General features: G+C 43.1%; 1 protein-coding gene across 1 annotated transcript in view; it reads right to left on the reverse strand.

Moving 5' to 3' along the window:
• The window catches only part of LOC124284672 (ras-specific guanine nucleotide-releasing factor 1-like), a 1,084,942-nt gene that overhangs the window by 972,164 nt on the left and 95,961 nt on the right, over positions 1–16,817 (reverse strand). Inside the window, exon 4 of the mRNA XM_046720776.1 lies at positions 8,225–8,341. Within this exon, the coding sequence (XP_046576732.1) occupies positions 8,225–8,341 (117 nt within the window). The remainder of the gene's footprint in view (positions 1–8,224; positions 8,342–16,817) is intronic.

The following is a 16,817-nucleotide window of genomic DNA, read 5'->3' on the forward strand; positions in this document are numbered from 1 at the left end:
CATGGCTTCACACGAGCTGATTTATTAGAATCCCACCGGGAGGATTGCCAAGGTGTGGGGCAGACGGCTATACGAGTCGACATGCCTAAGAAAGGTGACAATATCCTAAAATTCGGTAACCACAAGAACCAAATGTCTGTGCCTTATATCATATACGCCGACTTTGAAGCATTGGTCAAACCTGTTGAGGTTGCCGCCGGTGGGGCTGTTGGGGGGACTCCCAATGCTCTACCCACAGGTGAGAGCTTCACACAGAAAACACAAGAGCATGAAGCCTGTGGGTTTGGATACGTGGTCGTCCGGTGTGATGGGAAAACGAAAGCTCCGGTAGTGTATAGGGGTCCCGACGCGGCTGAAAGGTTTCTAAAGTGTTTGCAGGAGGAAGAAAAAATTATTAGGAACGCACTGTATACAGTCGCTCCCATGCGTATGACCCGAGCCGACAGATTAGCTCACGCCTGTAGCACTAATTGTCACGTGTGTGACTCACCACTTAACGGTGATTCGGTGAGAGATCACTGCCACATAACCGGTAAGTATAGAGGCGCCGCTCACAACGCGTGTAACCTCAAGCTTAGAATCAACCCCAAGACAATAAACATTCCCGTTGTCTTTCACAACTTGAGAGGGTACGACTCTCATTTAATCATGCAGGCCATCGCGAAAATCAACGGTAATATAACGTGTATCCCCAACAACATGGAGAGATACATCTCCTTCAGCTTAAATGGCCTTAGGTTCATCGACTCGGTTCAGTTCCTACTGTCGTCACTCGACAGTCTGGTCAAGGCCAATGATACCTTCCCTATTACCGATCGATACACAGACGCCGAGACTAGACCCCTGCTGATGAGGAAGGGTGTGTACCCCTATGAGTACATGGATGGCTGGGCCAATTTCGCCGAGACCAGACTACCCCCCATCAGAGAATTTTACAGCAATCTTACAGACTCGGCAATATCCCAAGACGATTACTCACACGCTATTAACGTATGGAATAAACTGGGTTGTAAGAATCTGGGTGACTATCACGACCTGTACTTGAGGACAGATGTACTGCTGTTAGCCGACGTGTTTGAGACGTTTAGGCGGACGTGTTTCAAGCAGTATGAACTCGACCCCGCATGGTACTACACCAGCCCAGGTCTGTCGTGGGATGCCTTGCTGAAAAAGACCGGAGTTAAGTTGGAATTGCTTACAGATTATGACATGCACCTATTCATTGAGAAAGGCTTGCGAGTTGGGATCTCCATGGCAACCAAACGATACGCGAAAGCAAATAATCAATACGTGAAGGGCTACGACCCGAGCAAGCCAACTAATCATATTCTCTACCTCGACGCCAACAATCTGTACGGCTGGGCCATGAGCCAGTATCTACCCACAGGGGGATTCGAATGGGCGTCACCCATTGATGTTATGAGCATCATGGACGATTCGAACAAAGGTTATATCCTCGAGGTTGACTTGGAATACCCCAAGGCATTACACACATCACACAACAGCTACCCCCTGGCCCCCGAACGTATGAGGGTTAACCCAGACTGGATGTCTGAGTACCAACATAACTTGTTAGGTGGGCGGGTGGCAGATGTTGAAAAACTCGTGCCCAACTTAATGAATAAGACCAAGTACATAGTTCACTATCGCAACCTACAGCTGTACCTGTCGTTGGGTATGAGGCTGACCAAAATACACAGGGTGCTCATGTTCAACCAGAGCCCATGGATGGAGCCCTACATCAGAATGAACACAGACCTCCGAAAGCTTGCCACCAGTGACTTTGAGAAAAATCTTTATAAGCTCATGAACAACTCGGTGTTTGGTAAGACTATAGAGAACCTGAGGAAACGCGTGACCGTGAAGCTGGTTCGGTCGAATGAGGAAGACAAGCTCAGGAGACTGATAGCCAGTCCGGGCATTCAACCGTAGCAAGATATTCACCGACGACCTGGTTGCCCTACACATGAAGAAAAGCCACATAAAATTCAACTGGCCTGTTTACGTGGGGATGAGCATCCTCGATTTATCCAAACACCTGATGTACGACTTTTACTACAACGAGCTTAAGAAACAGTACGAAGACAGGTGTGAAGTGCTGTACACTGACACGGATTCCCTGCTGATGGAGATTCGAACCGAGGACGTAATACGAGGACATGAAAAAACGCCTCGATTTGTATGACACCAGCGACTACCCCAAGGACCATGCCATACACAGCACGGTAAATAAAAAGGTCCTAGGTAAGATGAAGGACGAGTGTGCTGGCACGCCCATAGCCGAGTACATAGGTTTGAGGCCTAAGATGTACTCCATACTGAAAGCCGACCATGGTGAGATCCGGAAGGCTAAGGGTGTTAAGAAGTACGTGGTTAAACAACACATCAAACACGCCAGATTCAAGGAAGCCCTGTTCAAGACCCGTACCTTTAGACATAAAATGAACACACTTAGAAGTGATGGGCATAGGATATACGGACTGACTATAAACAAGACGTCCCTGTCGCCGATGGACACTAAACGTTGGATAGCTATTGATGGGATAAACACGTACGCGTACGGACATGAGAAAATTGAACCAAGAACATAGATATAAATAAATACCCTGTCGGGACGACATGTCACGGAACCAGAGAAAGTTTGAGGCTATTTACTATAGCCCGCGTGGGTACTGGAAAGGAGCTAGCGCTGTAGATAAGCTGGCTAAAATGGCGCGAGTACCCCCGGAGGAGGCCAAAGCGTGGCTTGAAAAACAAGCCCTATGGCAGATCTATTTACCGGCACCACGCTACGTGCCTAGAAGGAAGTTTGGTATTAACATACCCAATAGCGTTCACCAGGCAGACCTACCATTCCTACCCCACGACAAGAGGTACAAGTATGCCTTAACCGTAGTGGACGTAGCCAGTCGCTACAAGGAAGCCGAACCCTTGACTGTGAAAGATTCGGCCCAGGTAGCCAGAGGATTCGAACGCATATACAAACACAGTCCACTGACGTGGCCAACAGAGCTGCAAGTTGACCCCGGGCGGGAGTTCATGGGTGTCGTGTCACACCTGTTAGACAAACACGATACAAAGGTCAGGCGTGGCACGGCAGGAGCCCATCGCAGCCAAGCCATAGTTGAGAGATTCAATAGGACTTTGGCTGAGCGTTTATTCAGGCATCAGTATGCGAGAGAGATGGCAACCCCGGGAAAACGATTGACTGAATGGGTCGTGAGGTTACCCAAGGTGGTGTCGGCAATCAACCATGAAGCCACCCGTCTCACCGGCAAGAAACCGGCACACGCTATCAAACTAAAATCAATAGTGGCAGAGTCGGCTGCTCCATTGCGTGGGAAAGAGAAACAGATACCAGATAGGGCCCTAGTGAGGTACCTATACCAGCCGGGGGAACACGAGGGTGATAGCCGTAAGCGAGCCACCGATCCTATATGGTCAGTCAAAACTTACAACATAGATAAAGTGGACCTGAAAGCCGACGAGCCTAACTTGTACTACTTGAGGGATGGGCCAGGTAGAGGGCTCGTTAGACAGGAATTATTGATCGTGCCGTACGGCACAGTGTTACCTCCAGTCAACACGGCATAGCGGCACGTGGAGCGATGATGCAATCCCAGGATAGACCCGTTAAACCGACACACTTCAGCCATGTCCCCGGTGCGGGTTGTGAGGTGTACATGTGGAGTTCGTATCCCGCTGGCGTCTCAAACTTTTTTATAGTAGGGGGAATGGGGGGCCTGAACAAAAGCCTTATTTGGTAAATAAGGCTTTGCAGAGGCTTTTGTTGGACTTGATCCAAAACCCCCATTGTATATACTACTGCACTTGAATTCACTTCAAGCGATGATGCATCAAGCGATGATGCAATCCCAGGATAGACCCGTTAAACCGACACACTTCAGCCATGTCCCCGGTGCGGGTTGTGAGGTGTACATGTGGAGTTCGTATCCCGCTGGCGTCTCAAACTTTTTTATAGTAGGGGGAATGGGGGGCCTGAACAAAAGCCTTATTTGGTAAATAAGGCTTTGCAGAGGCTTTTGTTGGACTTGATCCAAAACCCCCATTGTATATACTACTGCACTTGAATTCACTTCCGCTTACGTCACCAACTTGCCTCACGTGCAGCTAAGCTTAGAGCCACGTAATATCCGCCGGCATTACGTCACGTCTTTTTAATAGCACTTCACATGCTCCGGCTAACTGCTGTATAAAAAGTCCGTTTCCCACCCTCCTGTCCCCATCCCTTTCACAACGCTTCCACAATGATTTATGTTATCATTAATAATTTTGTCTTACCCGTTTTCACTTGTTTGATCGCAATATGGATGAAATAGTGCAAATGCGATGGAAAATCTATATCAGCTCAGTTAATTTAATGGCAGACTATGTTGCTTTCATTTGTTTCTTAATTTGCTTTGCTTGCAGTCGGTGCCCCTCACCCAATCAGGCTGCATCCACCCGGTAAGACTTTGTGCGGTAAGATCTTGTCAGGTCGGTTTCTTTGTAACTTTTCACTGTTGTAAATAAACTGGTGCAGTGTGGCATGGTACCGGCGGGACTCCGCACCTCTACATTACAGCTTGCTTGCTTGCTCTACCTGGATACTCGGTACCCGCTGTTAAAGCGGGAGCCCAAAGCTCCCACCTGCTGCTTCCGCGGGGGGAGTGTTCAGTTTTCCCAGCAGTTGGGCTGCCATGCCACGCCGGACCAACTTGTGCACACCCGTGCGGGTCTGCAAATGCTTCGCTAGCCCGTGTGGGCTTTCCATGCTTCGGTGCGGTTTCCCGTCCTCGCCATCCACACTGCTCATTTGAATTCCACACTGGCTTTCAGTCTTCATTTATTGTGTTGGCGCTCTCAGGTTTCCTTAACAGTCAGCTCATAATGTATGGGCAGGTGGGATTGTTACGGGCGGCGGGAGATGAGAAACACAAAATTAAATAGGGACGCCCTAACGCATATGCAAGCTCTTTAACATCTGAAAGCTTGAATGTGGTATTATTGCAAGCAATAAAATTCTTACAGTTACCCCATGTCAGCTCAATGGGACTGATCTCACAGTGCCGTACTGGTGTACGCAGAACTAAGTGGCCTTGTTTTGCAGCTAGTTCATCAGTGATGTACTGGATTGGCTTTTTGTGCTGCCGGATTTTTTCCATGAGCTGGGGCTTTGTTTGTGATTGCCTGTAAGGCACGTTACAGGAAGTGAGAAAATCCTGCAACTGAGCCTTGAGATTGCTCATGGTGGACGTGATGGTACCAGGGACACGCAGGTTATGGTAACTGGCGTTATCCAAAATGATAATGCTTGGTTCATCCAGCTGTGGTAAAAGCTGATGTTCGAACCAATCCAAAAATACCTGCCCATTCATTTTGCTATGGTAATCACCATCAGATTTCTTGGCCTCAAAAACAAAGTCACAACCCCCAATCAGTCCCTTGCTACGGGTACCAGCATGCAAGATGATCAGGCGTCTACCTTTGCCTGATGGTAACACTGGTGCCTTAGAACAATCTGAAGGAAGCCACATCCGATCGGTTGAGTGATTTTTATTACACCAGGTTTCATCAAGTTTGAAACCCCAAATTGCGGCATTCTTCAACTGTTCTGAGATAAGCTGATCACATGGACAGGATTGAGTACTTTTCTCTAAACACAGCTCTGTCATCACCCCTTTTGGTGTACCTGAACCCTATTTCTACCAGAGCTACAATAAGTGTTGTTTTCGAGACATTTATTGTATCTTTGATCTCATCTTGTATTGTAGCACACGTCGGTGGGATTTTGCGTTCACACAGTTTATAAACTGCACGGCGTATGACACCCTTATCAAAACTATCCAGTTTGTGTTTCCTACCTGGTTTTGATTTTGACACGACCCCTGAGGTAACTGATTTGTTTACAACTTTGTAAACCTGACTATATGTCACATTAAGGGCTTTACACATTCTATAGTAAACCCTGTCATAGCTGAGGGGGAGGTTTCCCCCTTTGTTTCTCCAGTATGCAATACTGGTATAAATTTGAAATTAATTGTTCTGCAGAGATATCAAGTCGCATGTTGCCAATCATATATGTAATTTAATTAATTGAGGCTATATGAATAATTATAGTCTGTATTTCAAAACTACAGTTTGTACTTAGAATATTTACGAATGTTGTAAAAACGTCAAAATTTCCTCCTGTGAAGTCACCCCACAAGTGTATTTTTTCATCTGAGCTTTAATATCCAACTAGGTAGAGTCGTACATGTATCATATATATGTGCTTTTATCTTGTGTCAAATTCCTCATATTGATATTGAAGCCAAAAAGCATTTTCCAAGCATTTCTGGCATTACTTTAGTGTTTTGCTGATTGTCTGGCTCATGTTGCATTCTCCGGTGATAAAAGTAGCAATGGAAATGTGTCTGCAAATAAGCAGACAGAATGTTGTTGTTTATACAACATTAATACTGGACTGTCAATATTTGGTGAACGAACTTCAGTGGATTCATAGGACACCAATACAGGTGAGTCTACATCATGGCGAAACAAGCATCTAAAAATTTCACTCAAATAAAAGTTTGGCGTGAGGACCCCACACTCTTATATTCAGCAAACTTTGTCATTTAAATCGCTGCAGAGACTGCATCTCTGATGCAAGACGATTGTGGGTCAAAAGAGGAGGTCTTCTTACATTGTTGACAATATTTTCTTTTCCTTGAAAAAAAAAGTTTTTGCCCATGGTGAAATTAGGGATTCAAAGTGAATTTCTTTAACTTCATTTATAGCACGTCTGCTCAATAGCACCTCTGCTCAATAGCACGTCTGCTCAACAGCATGACAAGAAAGAGAATGATCAGACTGGGGTGTCACATGGTCAGCCAGAAGGCATGCTGCATGCTTCACAGAGGCTGAGAATGTCCAGGATCTGGAGTAGAGGAGCATGTTTTGGCGAATGGTACAAGAGAAGCTGAAAACTTAGTTTACAGTTCGTTTACACTCAGCTGTCAATCATGAGAGAGAGAGAGCACAATCCGTGAGTTTAAAATGACTATTGTTGGATTATATTTCATAATTACAATGTGATTTTGATATCTACAAACCTGGTGGAATCCTTTTATCTACTGTTATAGCGTCTTATTCAGGACAGCCAAGCCACGCGTGACCTAATTGTAATTATTCAATCTGCAATCTTAATCCTTATCACTACCGCAGTGTACATTGTCTTGTCAGCCACCCTGTACCACTCTGTCACTGTCATTAATTACTGTATATGGCATTTATTGCCTTAATTGGTCATCCCCCTTGGCCGTGTCTGCCATCACATCAACTGGTCAAGGAAGTGCTATTGTTTTTCTATCTGTCCATTGTTGAGTCGTTGCCTGTCCATTGTTGTCAAAAACTGTATATATATGCTCACATCTATACTGTCAGCAGGCCGGTATTCTGACTGTCTGTGAAGGGACAACCACGAGCAGGATAATGCCACTCGTAGGAAACGCCCTGGGGTTGAGCAGGAACTCCGCTCACCTCATTCTTGTATACTTGTTTGCCATGTCTTGTGAACTCAACTATGCCTTTGTCTTCGGCAATGTATACTTCGTCTTAATAATGAGCTAGTTCCCCAGACTGTATCTATGCATTGACACTATCATGACCAGAACTATTTTTACAGGGTGAATTTATATGTTTTGATGAAATGATTTTCATGAAAATCTAGTTATGGACCTGATAATGAGCTAAGGTGACTTGTTAGTGAAGGCAGAGACCATATAATCTATTATATGGTCTCTAGTGAAGGTCAATTACTCAGCGGACTTCTTTTGAATAAGAACTGTTTGAAACACTGGAAGTGGTTCAGTACATTTACAATAATTTGACAGCTGGAAAATCTTGATTTAAACACGCACTTACTGCATGAAAATTTCAAGGAAAAAATCTTGAACAATGTTTTCTGGTTTCTGCACCTGTTTTGGAATACATTTACTATACTAAACCAAAATAAACAGAGGTGGTAGATGTAAATACAACTGTTCTGTGCTAAACAAACAAACAATATTAAGTTACACAAGCTACATATACAAGTTTCCAGAAAAAGACATCTTCCTAGATACTTTTCAGTGGAAATTGTCCAAAGATCCATCTTGGGGACATGTTAATCAATTGAATATAATGAACTACTAATACTGCATTATGTGATATGCACAAATATTGAGACAAAAATGAATTCTACCTGATGCATAGGATATGTGAGAAAGGTTTCCAGAGTGCGACCTTCACAAGCAGGCTTCTCTTCATAACGACGTAGGAGGTTGTTAAATTCTGGTCGCTGCTTGTATTCAGCCAGAACCTACATAACAAGGAAACATCACATTAAAAGTCACATGAAAATGAATTCCAGTTAGTATTGAGTTCAACTGGGGTAATAAATTGAAAATAAGACTGTGACATCCCATGACTTCTGAAAATATCGGCTGACACAAATTTATCAAAAGAGAAAAGGACAAGAATACACCCTCTCAACTGCTTTGATAAGCCAAAACAAGGTAACTCGTCCAAGAAGTGTAACCAGTAAAAAGACCATTCCCATCCACTGATATACCTGCCTGAATGAGAGTGAGTGAGTGAGTGAGTGAGTTTAGTTTTACGCAGCACCAAGCAATATTCCAGCTAAATGGTGGCGGTCTGTAAATAATCGAGTCTGGACCAGACAATCCAGTGATCAACAGCATGAGCATCGATCTGCGCAATTGGGAACTGATGACATGTGTCAACCAAGTCATCGAGTAGTGTTGGGAATCGGAACCCAAATCCACAATCAGAGGATTGTGGTGAACGATTATCGATTATAATCGAAGTATATACATTTTTAATGTTATCACCAATTTCAAGGGTTTTTCCCCCAGGTTTTTTCTAATGAATGTTTTTTATCACTAATACTGTCAGGCAATGAAATTCGTGCATGCAACAAAGACACTGGAATTGTAATTAAACAATAAAAGTGGTTAAAATGTTACAATGCGCATAGCTTTACGGTGTTGAGTGCATGTTTGTTCATGAATATTTGTCAAATTTAATTTTTACTTTACTTCATTCAACTTTGTTATACTAAAACAACAAAAGTCTGATTAATTGAAAATATATTTTTTACAATCGATAATCAATTTTAATCCTTCTTTCGATCGATTTTCGATTATTTTAGATCATTGGAACACCACTATCAGCGAACCTGACCACCCGCCACCAGTCGCCATTTGTGGCTAGCATGGGTTGCTGAAGACCTATTCTACCCCGGATCTTCACGGGTCTGCCTGATGAGAAATAAGAAAGACCCATGAGACTCCTTCATCTGTTTCATATTTAGGTCTATGCAGAAAGATTCAGAGTAAGAAAACATTGCATGACAAGGACAACTTTCCTTTCATAAAGAGCAATTTTTCTGCAGCTCAAGCATTTGGTGTCAACATTTCACAAATTTTGAGGCATGGTCTTTCACCAAAGTTGTTTAATCCACTCTTCAGTAAAGCTTTCTCAATGTTTAAATTTCAGACATGTGGAAGAAATGTTCAAATTTTATTCACAGTGACAAAAACACTTTTGTGTGAAAGTTTTATTCACTGCGGAACAGTGTTGAAACTTAGTTGCATTGTTTCTGTTCATATTCCATGGAAGGCAGTGACATGCTATTAACTATTATTTTGACTCATATGTATTTAGAAAAAAAACTGGTCTGGAAGGATCCAGAGCATCTGGATTATTTCAGTGCAGTCTGACACAGCAAGTTGGAGAAAGTTCCAGAACAGAAACTTCTGGAAGCCTTTTTATCTATTTGGGCAGTCTTGTCTTTGTAATTTGACATTACAAGAAGATCAGCAATTGAGTGAAGATCACTTTGCACCAAGGATTCCCAGTCCAGTCCTATTTTGGAATTTCAAAGAATATTATGGGCAAAGTTTTAGAATGATAGATGCTTCCATATCATATCGCCACTGTATCTGTACTGCCATTGCCATTCCTTTATATTGATTTGTAAACTTAGTTCATTTCAGAATATGATCGTTAATTGTACAATTTTTGGTTGGTTGGTTGGTTGGTTTCAAACTAAATTCCTTTACTTACTGATTTCCAGTTAACTTTTTGTTCCAAGGTGGTAATCGACATGCCCCACTCAATTTATGTTTACCATACATTCAGGTCCGAATTTCACCTACAAACTACGCCGAAGTTCTGATGACAAATTACACAAACAACTGGTCCATGCCAACCATCTGAAGCCATATTGCGATCCAGCTGATCATCCACAGTATCCACCAGAACCATACCTCAACAACAACAATATGGATTCAAGGGTCATAGATGTCAATGAGGAACCAATCAACGATCCACAACTTGACAGCAACAATGCACAGTCAACAAGTTCAACCAATGACCAATCACCTGTGCAACAAAAAGGTAAGAAAGCCAATTCAGAAACCAAGGCAGGTAATCCAAGGACTCCAACAGTGTATGAAATAAGGCCCGTCCAAACGCTCGAGACTGGCTAGATTTCTGAGGGACGGTCTAAATTTACAGCTAGCCAGCACGATGGTCTGGTACAAATTTTACATGTTCCATACACCTGAGTAAATTCACCATATTTGGTCTGGTTAAATCCATTTTGGGCTGGTAACATTTTGAACTTACCAGCCCTGATGCCCAGATTTTTGGCTTATTTCATACACTGACTCCAACCAAGGAGAAGAAAGGCTTTCAGGAAAGCTCAGCAGGACCCAGTACAACAGTTACAAACCAGAAGCAGAGCACCCCAAGTCGAAGTAATCCAACCAAGGAGAAAGGAAATACAAACAAGGGAAAACGAGGAGTAAACAGTAAGCATTATCAGCCAAAATCAAGGCCACAATCAGAATCAAGTCAGGTTCAACAACCAACCCAACAACCAACGTCAAACAATGATGCCAAGGTTTTCAATCATGATGACATTCACTCAATTCTTGCTTCCAAGAGAGCAAACAACAAAATCTATTACAGAGTGAAATGGAAGGATCCAGAAAGAGGAAACACAACAGCAGATGTCAGAACCTCTCAACCATACCATGGACTGTGCGCAAGATGCACATCTGGTCGCGAGAATCAATATTCCTGCGAAAAATACAGGATCTCCTTTTTAAACAACACTGTTAACCTCTGGGGTAGGTATATTTGTGTCCAGTCATTTCACTTGTGATACCTGATGTCACTAGTTGTGAACATCAGGTATCAGGCATCAGTCTGATCTTCTGAGTTAATTGCATCACAACATATTTTGAGCATTGATGTGATCAACCAATCTAAAAATCAAAGTGAACTTATATGAACGAAACCAAATAATCGTATCGAGCCAGAACTAACATAACCATCATGAAATGGAAACGAAAATAAGCCGTACCGAAGAATATCGTGCAAAATACAATTGAGCGAATTGAACCGAACCTCAGCCAAACGTACAGGCTGAGCCGAATCAAAATGAACCAAAATTAATGAAGTAAACTCAAACTAATGAATCAAAGTAAACCAAAGTTAAAATAAAATAAAATAAAAAACCCTAAACAATTAAGACGTTTAAAAGACTAACAAATTCAATCAAATTAACAAGGTACGTAACAAATGGTTTTAAACAAAATATGTATACTAGGCACATAAAGAAACTGTGCATACAAAAATTTAAAATCTAAATTTATCAAACCTGTGTAGACACATAAGGATTTAAACTCAGAGATTAGTCACATGTATCCAACATGCATGCACGTGCCACGTTCTGTGACGTCAGTGGGTTCATCCTTGAGACGTGCAATACATTGTTGCACGTGCATTCCGGGAAAGAGAAACAGAGCAAATGAATGCCACACAATACTGTCACTTTGGAAAGCTCAACCCCTGCCCTTGCGATCGTTAAAAAATTAAACGGCTATTGAAACGCATAGCATGCCAAGGCTCACGTCTGCACAACGTCATGAGGCCATTGGGATGGTCCGTGGGGGAATGTATCATCGACAAGTGGCTGCACATTTCCACTGCCACCAGAACACCATTTCTGCACTGGTGAGACGCTACCAGAACACAAATGACGTCATCGATCGGCCACGTTCTGGACGTCCACGTGTAACAACGCCAAGACAGGACAGATGGATAAAGGTGGCCCATCTTCGCCACAGGTTACAGACTGCAGTGATGACTGCCCGAACCATCTCAGGACTTCGCCGTATCCACCCCAACACAGTTCGACAACGTTTACGTCATCACGGGATCAGACCATGACGTCCCGCCATACGGCCTATCCTGACACAACGTCATCGACAAGCTCGCCAAATGTGGTGCCGAAATCATGTCCGCAGACCCTTGTTTTGGTGGAGAAATGTTGTTTTTACAGATGAGTCCAGGTTTAACATTTCCCATAATGATGGACGTCAACGTGCCTATAGACGCGTGGGAGAACGTTATGCACAGGCCTGTGTCTTGGAGAGGAATCGCTTTGGTGGTGGTTCCGTGATGATTTGGGGTGGAATAACCACACGCCAAAGAACTCCTTTGGTGATTGTTCAGGGCAACTTAACTGGTGTGGGCTTTAGGGATCAGATTCTTCGACCTGTGGCAATTCCTTTTCTGCAACGTCATGGCCCTGGGTTAACATTCCAACAGGACAATGCCCGTCCTCATACGGCAAGGGTTGCTATTGATTTCTTGCAACACCACAACGTTGACTTACTGCCTTGGCCTGCAAATTCTACGGATCTCTCCCCGATAGAGCATGTTTGGGACGAGATGGATCGATGTCTACGCCGTCTTCCTCATCCGCCAGATAACGTCCTTGACCTTGCAACAGAACTTGAGAGAATCTGGCGTGACATCCCACAAGCCTTCCTTGCACGTTTGATAGGCTCTATGCGTCGTCGATGCACTGCTGTTCTCAATGCCGATGGTGGACATACCCGTTATTGAGCTTGTGACATGGTCATTTGACCCCTGTCCCGCTTGTGGACTCGTGACGTCATTGTGATTGACTTTTCAATTGAAATTCTCCCGACTTGTTATGGTCTCATGATCCCTCCATTAAAGTTTATATGTACCTTTGACATTGTTATCATACTTATCAACTGGGATAATATTTTGACAATGCACAGTTTCTTTATGTGGCTAGTATATATGTAAGAGTTCAATGAACTAATGCACTTGTTAACATTTATATATTTACTAAATCATGTACATTGTGTTATTCACTGCCCATGCATTATTCCAGGTCATGACTTCATACTATAAATGTCACCTTTTACAATGCACTAACAAACAATTTATTTGCAGGGAAAAGTATCTTTATGTACATATTCAGCACAAACCAAAATAAGTTTGCCGCAAGCTAACTCTCATTTGTTTTGTATTTTTCATGGAATTCATCTGTCTGCATGGGACAAGGGACAAGTTTACAAGTCCAACTCTAAATACAAGTAGTATACATAATGGAGATACTACCGTAAATTCCTCTGAGAGATTCAGTTCTGGTTAAAGAAGCTGTGAGTGTTATGTGAAAAAATGAGTGACTTATTACAGCTCCATGAGGGAATTATTTATTTAATTTTACCAAATGTTATATTTATTATGCATTGTTTTCTCAAATTCATGAAGAGAAAAATACCTGTATTTTTTCTCGAATTTATTCGAGGAAAAGAAATAGCAACCAAAAATTTTTTTCACTTATTATATTTTTTTTATATATTTGTTATGTATTTTTTTTAATATAAATAGTTAGCAATTTTGTTATGGATGGGGTCTGCCATAAATTCATCAAAGTTGTCTGAGGAGTTGGTTGAATACGGGTCAGGACAATCTCTGGTCTCGAGGCTATAATCGACTAAAGCATCCATGAGAAGTTGTAACCGTTCGGTTCCCACAAAACCTAAACTATCATACAGGGTGGTGAATTGACCTCGACTAATCACTCTACCTTAGGGCTGATTAAATATCGAGCTCATCAACGTCTACCCCAATGTGATTGAACAACGGTTTCTCAATCAATTTCCACATGATGATAATTTACCGTAAAAGGGTTCAAATTTTTAATAGGGAGGTAATACTGTGTCGCGAGGTACAACGCACAATTCCTCTCTGCCGCGTCCATCCTTAAGGTAATACAAATGGGGTTCATCTTCTTTGATATCGACCCGATGGATTTGGTACGTTTTCATGGACCACACATGGTCCGTGGCACGACGTTGATCCCCTCCTTCAAGTTCACTGGGCTGGTATGAATCCGACCCGATAGTTTCTTCTCTGTTTGTTTATTTGATGGTGTGGCTGATCGGTCATCACCAATTTCATTTTAATGGCTTCGACGTTTTTTTTGTTGATGAGTCGTGTCACTTCATTTTTCGGGCATCATCATTTCTTGGGTGTACTGGTGTCTGAACTGGTTCGGTTGAATCTCTCGATGATGGCTTGGCTGCAATGCGCTCGCACCGTACCGCGCCTAACCTCAACTTTGTGTTTGGACAGCAGTTGCGCCACGGAGCCGATAAATTCACGTCCTGGATCAACTTATAATTCGATTAAAGGACTTCATTTGTAAATACGTTCCAGTGCCTTAGCCACTTGAGCTGAATCTTTTGCTGTTAATGGTTCAGCTTCTTTGTAGCGACTGGCCACATCTACCACGGTCAAGGCATGTTTATACGTTTTGCGTCTCACCCTATCATGCGGTAGAAACAAAAGGTCAGCTTGATGAACTCGATTGAGTGCCGATAGATCAAACTTTCTTCTCCGGATGTATCGAGGAGCCGGCAAGTAAATTACATTTTATTACATAGCTCTGCACATGTTCATTTCCACTATACAACAAACAGGATTCTAAACAGTAGCATCATAAAAGAAGAAGTACAAAAGGCAGTTGACAAGGCAAAGAACAGAAAAGCTGTAGGACTGAAGAATGATCACTGTGTAACCCTACTACATCAACTGTTTAATAACTGTTTTGAAAAAGACAGTGTCCCAAGTGCATGGAAAGAGTCATTAACCCTATAGTTAAGCTTGACGCTGATCCCAAAGACCCCCCTGACATACAGAGGAATATCACTTATATCAATACCATGCAAAATCTACTGTGACATACTGAACCAGTGTATTTCTTCATGGCTAGACTCTTGGAATGTGTTAGTTGAACAACAAAACGGTTTCTGCAAAGATAGGAGCTGTTTTGAACACATGTATAGTCTTCGCTTCTGGTAACCCTTAGTGATCAAGGATTAATGCAGATGCGTCATACATGTAGATGGAGCATCTGTGGAGACCAGTGAAGCTGTGGATCAGTACGTCAGCGTGGTCGGGAAGCAGTACTGGGTTTGGATTGGTGAGTTCTAGAGTAGGTCAACAAACCAACTTCCAGATGGTCAATTAGGCGCGACAAAAAGCAGAGTGAAATCCTATGTCGATCAGAGTTTGAGTAGAACTCGTAGCAGTAATGCCAGTGATTGGAATGCATATGTGTTGAGCCCCAGGCTATTGTTAACGCATGGTGTTCCTATGCTAACATAAGTGAGTGAGTGAGTTTAGTTTTACGCCGCACTCGGCAATATTTCAGCTATATGGAGGCGGTCTGTAAACCAGTCAAGTCTTGACCACACAACCCAGTGATCAACAGCATGAGCACCAATCTATGCAATTGGGAACCGATGACTGAATGGGATCGTCCAACTAGGTTGAAGCGCCGAACTGAATGGGATCGTCCAACTAGGTTAAAGTATCGAAAAGAATGGGATTGTTGAACTAGTTTGAAGCCCCGAACTGAATGGGATCGTCAAACTAGGTTGAAGCATCGAACAGAATGGGATGGTCGAACTAGGTTGAAGTACCGAACTGAATGGGATCGGTGAACTAGGTTGAAATATCGAAAAGAATGGGATTGTTGAACTAGTTTGAAGCACCGAACTGAATGGGATCGTCGAACTAGTTTGATGCGCTGAACTGAATAGGATCGTTGAACTAGGTTGAAGCGCCGAACTGAATGGGATCGTCGAACTTAGTTGGATTGCCGAACTGAGCCGAATCACCAAACTGGGAAGTATCACTGGTATCACGGGATCGCCCAACGTAAATCAGCACAGCCATAAGTGATCATAGAATAGAGGGCAGTAAGAGTAAGCGAGTGTACCATTGTAGAGATAAGACCCATGGAAGCAACCGCAGGAAAGATCACCGATCCCAAAGGGATCACCGACACAAGAGGGATCGCTGAACCTATGGAAGTCAAACCCGGGAGGTTCACCAAACCCACAGGAAAAGGTTGAAGGAAGATCGTTGATCAGGAGTGATGTAAAACATCGCCGATATCGCTGAGGGATCACTGAATACGTCAAGATAGAGGCATCCGAGGATAGCCGATCATGTTTGAGAAGGCGACCGTTAAAAAAACCCACCACTCTAGTGGGAGAAATGGCCTGTCTGTGAATTGGGCTGGACAGCTCAGAGTGAAAAAGACGTAAGTGTTACGATACGTAGATCGATGTTCATGCTGTTGATCCCTGGATTGTCTGGTCCAGACTCGACAAGAAAGAGAATGACCGCAGTGGTATGTCATGTGACTTGAGCGCCTAGCATGCTTTACAGGGATGACTGACGTGTCCGGAATGGCAGTGGTGGGGAGAGATTGGGTGGGAGAGAGGCAGAAGATTTGATCAACTTTGTCTACAGCACATTTCCATGCCATGGTCGAAGGAAGAAAGAGAAGTGCATTCCGTGAGATAGGACAAGTTTTAAAAATTCTACTTCACACGCTTTTCAGTTGTTGATAGTTTGTACACAAC

This window comes from Haliotis rubra, unplaced genomic scaffold (assembly GCF_003918875.1).
Source record: "Haliotis rubra isolate DU_JTF1 unplaced genomic scaffold, ASM391887v1 Scf341, whole genome shotgun sequence".
Taxonomy (NCBI): Eukaryota; Metazoa; Mollusca; class Gastropoda; order Lepetellida; family Haliotidae; genus Haliotis; species Haliotis rubra.